At 35.6% G+C, this 13,376-nt stretch overlaps 1 protein-coding gene across 4 annotated transcripts; it reads left to right on the forward strand.

Moving 5' to 3' along the window:
* The first annotated feature begins 1,404 nt into the window (after nt 1–1,404).
* On the forward strand, nt 1,405–13,028 carry si:dkey-98f17.5 (uncharacterized protein LOC569123 homolog). 4 transcript variants are annotated; one of them, XM_043240641.1, is made up of 12 exons: nt 1,405–1,550; nt 2,079–2,190; nt 2,462–2,555; nt 4,752–4,806; nt 7,651–7,791; nt 8,152–8,312; nt 8,686–8,784; nt 9,583–9,728; nt 9,807–9,978; nt 10,069–10,181; nt 10,916–11,003; nt 11,871–13,028. In XM_043240641.1, exons 1-12 carry the CDS (start codon nt 1,436–1,438, stop codon nt 11,922–11,924), a joined length of 1,350 nt encoding a protein of 449 aa, XP_043096576.1. In that variant the 5' UTR covers nt 1,405–1,435; the 3' UTR covers nt 11,925–13,028. The 4 variants fall into 4 exon arrangements, with proteins under 4 accessions (XP_043096576.1, XP_043096580.1, XP_043096578.1 ...); XM_043240642.1 differs by lacking the exon at nt 1,405–1,550 and adding an exon at nt 1,551–1,684; XM_043240643.1 differs by lacking the exon at nt 2,079–2,190 and having other exon boundaries at nt 1,413–1,550.
* Nucleotides 13,029–13,376: the final 348 nt, after the last annotated feature.

Here is a 13,376-nt window from a genome sequence, read left to right on the forward strand (position 1 = left end):
GTGGAAAGATGTGCTATGACTTTTATAAGCGATCGGGCGCACGATTTTCGTACACCGGGTGAAAAATCCCATAGACTTAACATTGCGACCGACTTTGACGGATCGTAGCTCAGAGCGAGAATATCGCACAAACTTGTAAATCACCAGATCTGAAGACTTTATCAAGCTGAGCGAGAACATACCCCACAGTGGGGTATAAGTTTTACCCCTGGGGGGCAAGAGACCCCCAAAGTTGCCCCATTGACATAGTATGGTGAGGGAAATAAGCCCATGTGTTTTTCCTACTATGGTAATTTACATAGGAATTTCACAAATCTAAATAACTTTGCATTAAAATGTCATGGAGAGGTGGGGGTGGGCTCGTTTTACTCAGCGAACCAATCAAAGTCTCTGAATCACTATGAAGGTGTCAAGCCACGCCCTAGCAACCATTTACAGCACCCTAGCAACAGATCCCATAGACTGCCATTATAATGGTTCAGATGGGTATGTTTGGATCAGAGCGTCATAGAGACATGGGGGTGGGCTCGTTAGACTCGGGGCAGCAAACGGCCAATCATGAACTACTTCAGCTGTTCATAGCCACGCCCTAGCAACCATTATCCATGACCTTAGCAACCAAAATCCAAACTTGCATATCTTCAAAACAGAACGTCACAGAGCCACGGGGGTGGGCTCGATTGAATCGGGGCAGCAAACAGCCAATCCTGAGTCACCATAGACATCTCCTATCCACGCCACCATTATCAAACACCCTAGCAACCCCAACTCAAACAGGCGTATCTTACAATCAGAAAGTCATAAAGACATGGGGGTTGGTTTATATCATTCATAGTGACAAGTGTATCATCATTGTCAGCTACCAAGCTGCTTTTTAGCAACCAACCAATTTACCCTAGCAACCGAGGGCGAGTTTTGGCACGGCAAGCACCACTCACATTTTCTTCAGGAAATGTACTTTCTAGTTATAATTATTATATGAACAATTTTGTTAAATGTATACTTTTTTAAAACATATTTTACATATTTTGTCTACATGTTTGTCTACATATATATATATATATATATATATATATATATATATATATATATATATATATATATATATATATATATATATATAATATATAATGTAAATTGGATAAAAAAATGGGGAAAAAAATTATATATAGATGAAAGTTGAAATGTTTCATTAAAATAAATTATATATATATATATATATATATATATATATATATATATATATATATATATATATATATATATATATATATATATATATATATATATATTTTTCATGAAACATTTCAACTTTTTTCTCCACTAGAGGGGGCGCCAAAGCGTTACATTTTTCTGACGTCTCTAGATGTGTGCGACACTGTTTTGGTTCCCCCGCTTTCGGTGCCGGTGAAAATCATTCCTACAGATTTTCAATATGTCAGGCTGTAAGAAGCCGCGAGCTGTGGCAAATCCTCTGGAATCGACCATTACATCTCCCAGTGAAAGAATACTGAAAGAATGCCACACTTTATATATCGACGACGACAACGGTAAATAACGGCACCGCTTGTATGTAAACACATGTTGCGGTTTGTGTTTTTGTGATACGAAAACATTATGAAACATTGTATGGTACTAATCAGCTTCAAAGTTCAAACATCGGACGTCCGACATATATAATGCTGTAAGTTATATTCATACCAGCCAGTCATTCGTAAACCGTTTTATTGACTGTGTCTAACAACCTGCTGTAGACAGTTTTGGGCTTTCTATGATATGGCAACATGACTTTGTAGGCAGCTCACAGGGATTTGAGACACGGCCATGTTGACCAGTTGTCTCTGTTTGTCACACTACTGTAGTCTATACAGGTTTAGTACAGTTCACTTTAATTGAAACGTCCTTTACTTAGTATACATTTACAGTATATTCAGGTGCAAATGTCTGTGTGTACGTTTACTGTACAAAGCAGTACCATCAAAATACATTAGTATTATCCTCTTTGAATTTGCTGCTGGAAAGCAATAAGGCATTATATACTGATAACAAAGCTCCTTTTGTCTGGATGTTTTCGACAGGATTGGTGAAAATTGCGGAAAGTTTGGGAGTGAGGCTGTTGCCGCCACAGAAAAAGATTATAGTTATGATTATGGGGAACCATTCTGCTGGAAAAAGCTCCTTCATTAACTGGTAACCACGTCTCTCGTATCAGAAACGCAGACCGCCTGGAGATAAAGATTGACTAAATGCACATTCATTGTTAAAATCCATTATTAATGTGCGTTATATTTTCACGTTTAGAAATTACAATTAAAGTCAAAGTTTAAGTGATGTTTTTTTTCAGTTCTTTAAAAAAAGTAAAATAAATAAAAATTGATCGATTTGCATGATTACCAAAGAGGCAGAATTTAGTATGTGAATATAAGGATTAAAAAAATGTTAAAATCAATTTGTCTTTCAGGTACGTGGAGGAGCACATACAGAAGACCGGTGTTGCCATCGAGACACAAGGCTTCACGTTTATAACCAGTGGAAGAAAACGAGAGTCACTAACAGTAAGTACATTTATGTGCAGAAAACAGATTATTGTGAGAAAGCTGCTTAAGCCGAACACCTCGCGCTCAGAAGCTGGTTTTATGTTTGATTGTGCTGGTACATTCGTTAACTTTTTAGTGTGAATATTTATATTCGGTTAGACACATTTTACATAATTCGAATTATAATAGATCCTACTTCTCCTGAAGTTATATACATTTAATGCACAGTCCATCTCCAAATACAGGTGGAGGAGTGCAAGTAGTGCATATATACAGTGATGGTCTTAAATATGGTGGATGAGCGGAAAAGTCACATGTGACAGAAAACCATGAGTAGTGAAAGTGCGTTTGTGGGTGCTTTTAACTGTAGGGCAATTAATAATAATGAGCCGTGGGTCACATGTTGACCAGCAGGGGTTTTCTCTGGGTGTCATTCAATAAAACTAAGCCGCGAAGAGATCAATCAAATGAAAACACATTAGCTGAACCTGTTTTATTGAATTTCTAAAGCAGCCCTTATTTGACACCTTTTTCTGGTCTCAGGAGGGCTGTGAAAACACGCTTTAATATTTACACAGAGACATAGCTTTTAAAGAATAGAATTGAGCTGCCGGAAAGAATATTGTAGATTTATTTAACAGCTTTTTTTTTGTTTAATTCCATTCCACTGTAATTGGCGTGTTTTTTCCCCTAAAAACACTGCAAAAAATAATAATAATGCATTGCTCAATCCTGCACTTTCTCTTCTTGCTCAACTTTAATGGTACAAGTCCAGAAAAAGAATTCTTGTGAGCAGATGGAATCTCTGGATTTTGTTTCTGTTGGTTGTAGAGGAAATTCTTTGGAATGAATTTAAATGCAGTAAAATGTGCCGATTAAATACTGCTTGCATTAAGGCGGCATAAATGAGATCTACAGAAATAGGGGTTCATTTGTTAATATAAGTTCATGTATTAATTAACATGAACAACGCATTTTGTTACATTCTTTAATAAGCTTTGTTAATGGTAGTTATTAGTATAGGCATTCATTGTTTGCTCATATTTATGGTGTAGTGACTAATATTAACAAACAAATCCTGTGATTTTAATAATGCATTAGTAAATGTTTAAATGAAGATTAAGATGAATTAATGCTGTAGTATTGTTCATTCTTAGTTCTTTGATTAAACTGTTCAACTTTATTTTCACACATTTGTTTCTAAGAAAATAAAAGAGTAATCCTAATTTTAGCACTGTTTATCCTTCAAGAATTTATTTTATAGTATTTTATCATATTATTTTGGTAATTCACATCTTTTTATGATCAAAAGTGACAGAGCGTCTTCTATTGTTGTATTTAAAAAATGATAAATGACAAATAAAAATACATAAATATATATATATCGTGTATAATATTATTATATTATATTATATTATAAAAATGCTGTTATATTATATAAATGCTGTTCTTTATAACATTGTCATTTTGTTTTCACAAACATGTATTCCAGTAGAAAACAGTTATTGTAACTAATAATATTACACAATATGGTAATATAAAATGGTTATATTATTTTACAATATAACGAGTATTTGATTAAATAAATGCAACCTTGGTTAGCATAAAAGTTTCAAACATAAAAAGTTTCTATAGGCCTGAACATTTATTGAAAAGCGTTTATTATTAAATTAAAGGCCAAATTATCTGAGCTACGTCTACATGCAGAATGCAAGAAGGTATGCAGAGGTATTTAAGAGTGAACCGTGAGCGAACAACCGTTTTTCCTTTAGGGAACAAGAGGGAAAATCGTACATGTGTGCATGTGGTGAAAGAGCAGACCATATCTCAGCTTAGTCAAGGCGCTCCTTCTGGAAGCAAAGGGGTTGTCTTAAAGACACAGCGTCTTTTTTCCTCAGCATATAGGGCTCTCCCTCTCTCTCTTTCCTTCTCTGTCTTCTCTGAAGACCTCAACGTGCGTAATGCAATTACGGTGAAGGAGTGATATTAAAGGATTATTAGCTCTTTACAGGAAGAGCCTACCAACAGAACAAGAAGAGAGAGCTGCAGCGTGGCCGAGAGCGTCACACCATCACCCAGCCTGCAGAGATATACAGAGAGAGGAAGCGGAGGAAGAGCAGGGAGCCTCCCTACAGCGGGGCCTGGCTTCTGACTTCACACCACATTCTCCTCTTTAAATGTGTCTTATCTTTCCTTTGCTTCTTTTTCTCACAGGGAAATGCAACATTACACCTTTACCCGCATTTCAGACCTCTGCTGGAGTTCAAAGGTAGGAAATTATGTGATATGTAACTTTTAATATGCTATGTGTATATATATATGTGTTAGATATAGAACATAGTATCTGTTCGATTTATTATTGTTTCAATCCCCTTTAAAATATGAGATATATTTTGAATATGAAATATTAAAGAACCTTAGTTTTTTTTTTTTTTTTTTTTTGTGATGTGCATTCTTCGAATTTCCTTTGTATTATTTTACTTTTTTACCTTTTTTCATTGCAGTTCACTTCTGTAGTTCTGCACCTTTTTTTCTGTGCATGAACTATTCGTGTTTGCCTATCAAATACCAATATTTCTTCTGTGCCACGCATATCGACTGAGAACAAATGACAACTTCTAGGCATTGTTAACTAGCGTCACATAGCGCCACAATAATAAAAGAAAATTGGTCGTTTTCTTATTAGGTCGTTGGTACTGACAATTATGCATGATATTAAACGACCAAACTAGTTTTTAGTGCTATTTTCCTCATTAATTATTTCTCGGAATTAGACCAAATGTGTAGTCGAGGCAGTAGCATCCACGGCTATGACTAACAGCTCACACTGAGTCATGCAAGCGTATGTACAGCCGGCGCGGTTTCTGCCTGAGTGTGCGAAACATAGCAACACATCTCATTCACATGCGCCTCGATAAACTCCCTCTGGCTCTGCTGACATAACGCTTTTCGCTGTGTATTTATGTAACTGTTAAAACGAGAGTCCAGCTGGTGTCACAGCTAGACTGCATCTGAGTGATGGGTCTTCGTCGGTGTAGGTGAGTGGTCTCTGGGTGTGTCGGAGGGCATCGGTGCCGCACACTGATCGCGCGGTGTTCCTTCAGTGGGCAGTGCGGGTTCACCCGGTGCAGAGAACCAGAATGAGTCATTCACATTGACAACGGTGCAGCATCAGTGGGATAGACTGAGAGAAATGTCTTCCCACATTATTGCTACAGAGAACATAAGATTAGTAGTTAATAAGAGGAACTAGCATAAAGCATAAAGTCAAAACCCGACATGCATTCTTAAAACATACTGTTTAAACAGAAAAAAACCAGTATGCGTCTTATTATTGTAAGTATAAACCATCATTTCTTGAATCTCACTCTACTTCGTTTACTCAAATTTATGGCATATTGCAGTTGTGTTTCTGGGAAGGTTTTGAACGTTTGTGTTGGTCATCAGGATGTGGGTTTGTGTAGGAAAGAGTAACGAGATTTACGATTGGTGCATTGTTTGGGTGTGGTTTTGGCTGGTTTGTCTTATCTAACTAAGTTTGACACTATCACGATGACTCGGGTCTCTCCGCAGTGGTGCTGCGGTGCGGTTTGGAGATGACGCAGCACTTTTTTGACCTTTGACTTTTCCCCAGTGGAGATCCCTCAGTATCTCCTTCCACCTTTTGGCAGCAAAGTGAGACGCATTTCTCCAGTTACCTCTTCACCTTTGAACAGACTCAAAGATCCCTTAATAATCCCTGGATATCGAGCGTATCACGTGCGCATGACTATATCTGATTTTATTACGTAGCACCTGTGGAATGAAAGTAACTGCATAGATGTGCCACTGTACAAAAGTTTGAGGTCGGCAAGCTTTTATATATACATTTGTTCAGCAAGGTTGCATTAAATTGATAAAAAATATGAGATAATGTTACTGAAATCCTGTTCTTTCGAGCTATTGTTTAAGCAAAGAATTACAAAAAGAAAGCATTGTGCATTTTCAACATTGATTAATAATAATAAAAAATGTTTCTGGATCATGTGATAATGAAAATTTAACTTTGCTATCACAGGAATAAATAACATTTTAAAACGCATTAAAATAAATAGTAAATTGTAGCAATATTTCTGCTAATTTTACTGCTTTTGCTGTATTTTTAGTAAACAAAATGCAGCTTTGGTTTGCATATAAATATTTACAATATATTTATTGAAATTTTATTTAAACTCTTGAATGTATGCATATATAATGGTGATCTTATATACTCATAGGGCACAAAAAATATATACATATTACATTACATTTACATTTAGTCATTTAGCAGAATTAGAAATAAAAATATATTCAAAACATTAGAGCTCTATTGTATCTATCCTAATTAATTTGAAGAGAAATATCAAATCTTCACTATAAAACTCTGAGCAATAATGTTAAAAATTTTCTGAAATGAGAAAGAGAGAGCGGTAAAGAGACAGAGAGAGATGGACAGACAGATTTGAGGGTGTTGAATGTTGATGAGACAGAACAAGACGGGTTTGTGCGAGATCTTTCACACCTGCAGCTACTGTCTGAAAGAGCTTCACTGTGAACCGCAGATGTGTTGTGAAGGTAGCAGAAACATTCGATGACAACTGACATGCAGTTACTATGCAGATTCAAGGTGTGATAATACTTTTCCAAACGTAACTTGCAATTTGAAGAAGCCACCCCAAAAAATTAGCAATTTTGAACATGTAAGCAGGCATTGTGGCAACGACTAAAGCGCCAATCGCAATCTTAAGACAACGTAAAAATGTAGTTATATATAATTTAGCGTGTGAATATTGGCCGGCTGGCGTTGCTTCACAGTCGTTCTTCACTGGCTAGCTTTATGTGGCTCCACCTTAAAGCTGCCAGTTGAAGAGCTGTTGTGGGTAACCATAACAACAGACCACCAGAGGGGGCGTGGTCAAGAAAACTGGACGAGTCAATCAGAATTCATGTTTTATTAATCAGATGGATATTTTTCCACCTAGAATTTTAGTTTTGAAACACCAGATCGTTTAATGAATGATAAATGATGAATCTGCACTTGTTGTGTTTCTATTGCCAGCACAGTTTTATAAATGCCTGCAGTTGTATATTGTAGGTGTCACGGATTACCTGAGTGCTGAGATTTCCACCTCCAAACAGAAGAAGTTCAGCCTGGTGACGTTTGTGGACACTCCAGGGTTGGTGGATGGAGATATGGTTTACCCTTTTGATGTCAACAGTGCCATCACCTCTTTTGGTAAGGCAGCGTCTCTTCATTTATTTAAATTAAATAAAGTTTTCTACGCTTAATTACGACTTTGTATTGGTGTTCATGTGCATCTAGCTTGAAAATATATTATTTCTGACATGTCTTGAATCCACCCAAAATCTGAAATGGGAGGGACATTCAGCATGTACGATATCCAGGGGATACTTTGTAACAAGTAGAAAATCTCTGTAAATACAGGAACAAAAATTTTTTTAAACCTTTTAAAATGATCTTTTCAAGCTAATGAGGCGATGTGTACCAGTAATAAAGTACCAATTAGTCTCAAATGAAGGCACACAGCTATTCGATTAACAGTTCTTTACATTTTGCATATTTGCGTCATTTCAGGTGAGCAGGCGGACCTCATCTTTGTGTTTTTTGACCCGATGGGACAGGCATTGTGTAAACGTACGTTGAACATTGTTGAGAAGTTGAGTGAGAAGTGTGGAGACAGACTGCGCTTTTACCTGAGCAAAGCTGACGAGGCTGGACGAGAAACGGACAGACAGGTGTGTGTGTACGTGTGTGTACGTGTGTGTGCGTGTGTGTACGTGTGTGTACGTGTGTGTACGTGTGTGTGCGCACCTTCACTGCCCTTCAAGTCAATATAAATGTACAAAAACATTTTACCTCAGTAAACTGATATTTATCTGCATGGAACTGTCTGGACTTAATATGGTAATATGGTAATTTCCAGTTTCACTTTAATCTGTACAGTCCGATCTTCCTGCCATAATAGTTTGTTCTCTGACAGGAAGCCAAACAGGTGCTATTACAAATCCAATCCTCTGGGCATTCTCTGCCACTTTAAACCTATTTAGCATTAACCCATCTTAAGGTCAGATGTTTCAGTCAGTGTTGGTGTTGGTTTTATTCCCACAGCGGGTGATGATGCAGATCGTCCAAGAGCTGTGCAGGAGACCTGGACTCAACAAATGCGGCTTCGAAATGCCCACGATATACATCCCCAACCCTCAAAAAGTAAGAGATGATGGTAGCAAATTGCTGTGCTGATTAAATGTTCGTGGTTTTCCTTGTAGAAGTGACATGAGTAATGGAAGCTTGCCCATGCTGCACTGCTGTGTCAGAGGAAATGGATTTATGTCTCTCTGCAGCATTTACATTAATTAGTTCTGTCTGTCAGCAGAGATGCTTCTCTTAAAAGCCCAACTTAAAGGACAAATGTACTGATACTAACATAAAAGATAAACTTGATTTCATGCTGCTTCATAATTTTTCGCAGTTACAAAAAATAAAAATGTAAAAGCTAAATAATTTATCATTAAATAATCAAAATGTATCAAAATTTACAGTGCAGGTGTTTATATTGATACAAATATATTAAAATAAATGCTGTTGAACTTTTTATGCATCGGAAAATTCTTAAGTAACAAATCAATATTTTTCATCTGCTAAAAATACAGATTTGCCATCGCAGCAGTAAATTATTTTTAAAATGTTTAACGTGTTGCAAAAAAACCTTTTTTTTGTTAAAAAAACATTTAACTTTTGAATGATAGTATATTTTTGATATATAATATTAGGAAATATTAGGCACTTTACCTACATAAAAATGGAAACATTGAACGAATTTCAGTAATTACAAAATAACTAAATAAAAATTTAATTTTAATATGTTGGCAGTGACCATAAAAGAATGCTTCATTCTATTAGTCCACTTTTTCTTTTACAGTATTATTGCATATGATACTACTAGTACTGTAGATAGTCGATAAAGTGAATAATACAATAATTTAATGTTTGTTTTTGTGTGTGCAGCCCAGCAGATGCATCAACCAGATTGATGAGGTTTGTGAGACCATTGAGAAGAGCATAAACCAAGCGGTGCAGAAAACACTCGACCAGCTGGAGAAAGACTGTAACCTGATCATCTCTGCCATCAACCACACACTGGAACAGGACCGGTACACATCATCTGCTCTGCATTATGAATCTACAGCTCATACATGTAATATTCATCAGCTTTGCATGTCTTCCCTCAGGATGAACGTGAGTACTAATAAAAGCAATCGTTTTAATTCCTTCCTGTGTGGAGTCCTGGGAGTCTTCCTTCCGTCGCTCTTCATCCTCAGCTTTATCATCAGCACCTTCGCTCCAGAGGAACTGGACTCTCTTGTTGGAGAGGGGTTGGCTAAAACGCTCAACTTTTCCACAGTATGCTCTTGTTTTCTGAAGACTTAAGACTGTTTCCAGTCACAGGTGAATCTGTGTTTTATTTCTTCTGTTTATCTGTGTGTTTTTTAGGGTGTTGTTGTGTATCTGTGGGAATGGATACCTGAAGACTGGCAGATAATGTTTGTGATCATCTTTGGCACTCTGTGCTATTTTATGTTCTTCTTGGCCAAGTATTTTGCACGGTGAGCAAAGTGTTTTGTTTTATGTCACAAGGTGGCACCGTAACATTATTTACTTTTATTTATTTGCAACTGTGTCCTTTGGCTGTTTAAAATAGCTATTTATTCAGCAGTGCAGTGTTTGTTGCACACAGTATGCTAATTTTCCGTATTGAATAGCTACAATTAAAAGAAAAAAAATATATATAGCGTGGAATAAAATACCCCCCAATACAATGCAATTAACTCGACTTAACTTTTTCTAGTGCAACAAATTAATCTACTTTCAAATGGATTATCAACATTATTTTTTTTATACTTTTGGTTCAAAAACTGCAAATTTCTTTCACAAGAAAACACTCAGAATTCAGTTTGTGCGCAATAAGGTCTAGTGACAAACATGCTTACTATTTTACGTACTATTTTGAAAGTTTATGCAACTTTTGTACTATTCCAACTAAATTTTTGCCATTACTTAAATGCCTTAAATTACTTACTACTACTTACTTTCAATACACCGCAGATTAGGAGTTTATTGAGAGGAAAACTCTTAAAAAGCCTAATCTGAAGTGCCATTAATATGTGTCAAGATATACAGTATTTGTACAATATATCAAGATTTGAATCTAATGCGGTCAATGAATGCTAGCATTAATCTTTCGGCGTACTGTGACACTTATTGTAATTGGACTCTTGAACTGATTTCTGTTTTTTAATGGTCGCTTCATCGGCCCTTTCGTTGCTCTGATCTCCTTCAGTCAGGGCAGTAAGACGCTGACTAAGAGAGAGAAGAAGAAACTGGCAGAATACAGTGATTACATTCAGGACGTCGTCAAATCCAAGAAGGTACTGTTGATGCCATTTATATTGTTTCCTGCTTAGTCCAAATTTAAGTGGTTGGTTGATCTGCGTGATAAGCTTAATTAAGCATAATTGTGAATATTGTGAAAGATTATACTGTTTATTTAGCCTTTCATTTTCCTAAAGATGTACGTTAGTCTCTAATCCTTCTAGAAGTTTGGGTTCAGCGAGTTTCTTTTGTTTGTCGTGGTTTCTAAAATAAAATATTAAGCAGCAAAAACCATTTCAACAGTAATAATGATAATTTTAAATGTTTCTAGAGCAGCAAATCAGCATATTAGAACGATTTCTGAAAACTCATGAAGACTACATAAAATAAAATAATGAAATAAATTACATTTTAAATAGAAAACAGTTGTTATAAATTATATAAATAATAACATTGCAATAATATTGTAATAACATTCACAAAATTGCTGTTTTAACTATATGTTTGATCAAAACAAAAAGCAACCTTAGTGAGCATAAGAAACATCTATCAAATACATCATAAAATCTTACCAAATATTTCAACAGCAGTTTGTTTTAATAGCATCTCAAATTTAAAAATCGTTCCAAAAAAAAGGCGTAAAAGTCATTTATTTCTTAATTATTGATTAATTAAAGGAATCATTTTATAAATATACAAATGCTTAATTTACACAATAACTGCTAATAAATGCTAAAAAATTAGTCATGGCTAGCTGATAAGTGTCTAAAAGCTAAAATCTAAAGTGGTTTAACCAGCTTGGCTTGTCTGTGAGACAAACCTCCGTGTTTTTCAGCAGCAGTGAGAACTGGACCCTGTGTATTCAAAGGATTTCAAAGGATGTTTGTCTTCTAATCTTGTAATATCTTTCACCTTTATCTTAGCGGAAGCTGTACGAGGAGTATCTTCGGCAGTGTGCTGCAGAATATGATTTCTGAAGGAAACCTGCATGACAGCCATCAGCCACATCAGAGTCGTCCGAATAATTCATATGAAGCACATCCACTTGTAAAACAATGGCGTAGTTTAATTTTCATGAGTGAGAATAAGAAAATCGGTGCCTTTTTGTTAAATGTGAACCGTGTTGAACAAAATGTGATATACAAACATGACCTCAATATTATCTTTCACCAGCTAGTTTTTCTATATGAATCATTTGTAATAATCAGACCTTGAACTGTTTTTAGCCAGTAAGCTGCATCATCACCATGTAATGACATTTCAGTGTCACTTCTGAGACGATAGCCTGCTTTCTGTGGCCTTCTTTTGATCTCCAGGAGCACTGTGGGAGAAACCAAAGGTACCAAATTCAACCTCATATACTCTTTACACAGTGTTTATATTATTAAGTGACATTTTTACTTTTTATAATGTGACACAGAAGAGTTTCTCCCAGCAGCCACAGAAAAGGTACTCGTCTAACTTTAGGTCTTCCTGTCGTTCATGTATGTGAATGTACTGTTGCATGTTTGTCTATGTATATGTTGTTTATATATATATGGTTTTAAAATTAAGTGATGCTGCCTGAAAGTTATAACATTTGGAATTATTCTCTTAGGGCATTGTTTTATGAATATTTAGTACTTGCTTAATTTTATTATTATTATTATTTTTTTTTTTTTTTTTTTTTGAGAAACCGTCCATATATACAGGGTGCACAGTGGAATCATGCACTGATTTATTTCTTTAAGCATTTTTATTTTATTACCTTATTTTATTTTTCAGCTTTTTAAATGTAAATTGTAAGAAACCGTAGCACTTCCGTGACTTTTAAATGAACGTGCATTTACCTCAGCGTTGCAAAAATGCCTTTTATTACGACTGCAATAATTCAGATTTCATAGCGTATTGTTATACGTATTTTCCAAATGGATGTTATTTAAATTTCAGGCTTTAAAATGATTTTTACAGAACAAAATGTCCTCTTTGATCGACTCAAAACTTTGTGTCCCGCGGTCTTATGCTATGATAAATCGCTTGCCGTGTTTTCTGTAAGTATATTTGAAAGAACAAGCAGCACAATAAAATGTTATAGCAACAAATTTATTCATCTTTTCTTTTTTTTTTTAATCCACCAGAACCTGTCCCATATGACTGAAACCTCCAATCCCTGAGTTAGTACCAAAGAAAAGCTATAGGAGGTCAGAGCTACAAGAGAAGCATTCATTATTATAACGTACAGTCTAAAAATACAATCAACAATCGATCAGTCTGTCATCAATAAATCATTTTACGATTAGTCCGAAAATACAAGCCTCTTATAATACGAGCATTTCTATAGATAAAGTTATAGCTTTAAATATTTGTCGTCTTGTGCAATTTACTAGCAGGGCAACCACAGTTCCCATGAGCAAGAGGTATATTGTCACTGTTAAAGGTCAGCGAGTGTT

Source organism: Puntigrus tetrazona, chromosome 5 (genome assembly GCF_018831695.1).
Source record: "Puntigrus tetrazona isolate hp1 chromosome 5, ASM1883169v1, whole genome shotgun sequence".
NCBI classification, from domain to species: Eukaryota; Metazoa; Chordata; class Actinopteri; order Cypriniformes; family Cyprinidae; genus Puntigrus; species Puntigrus tetrazona.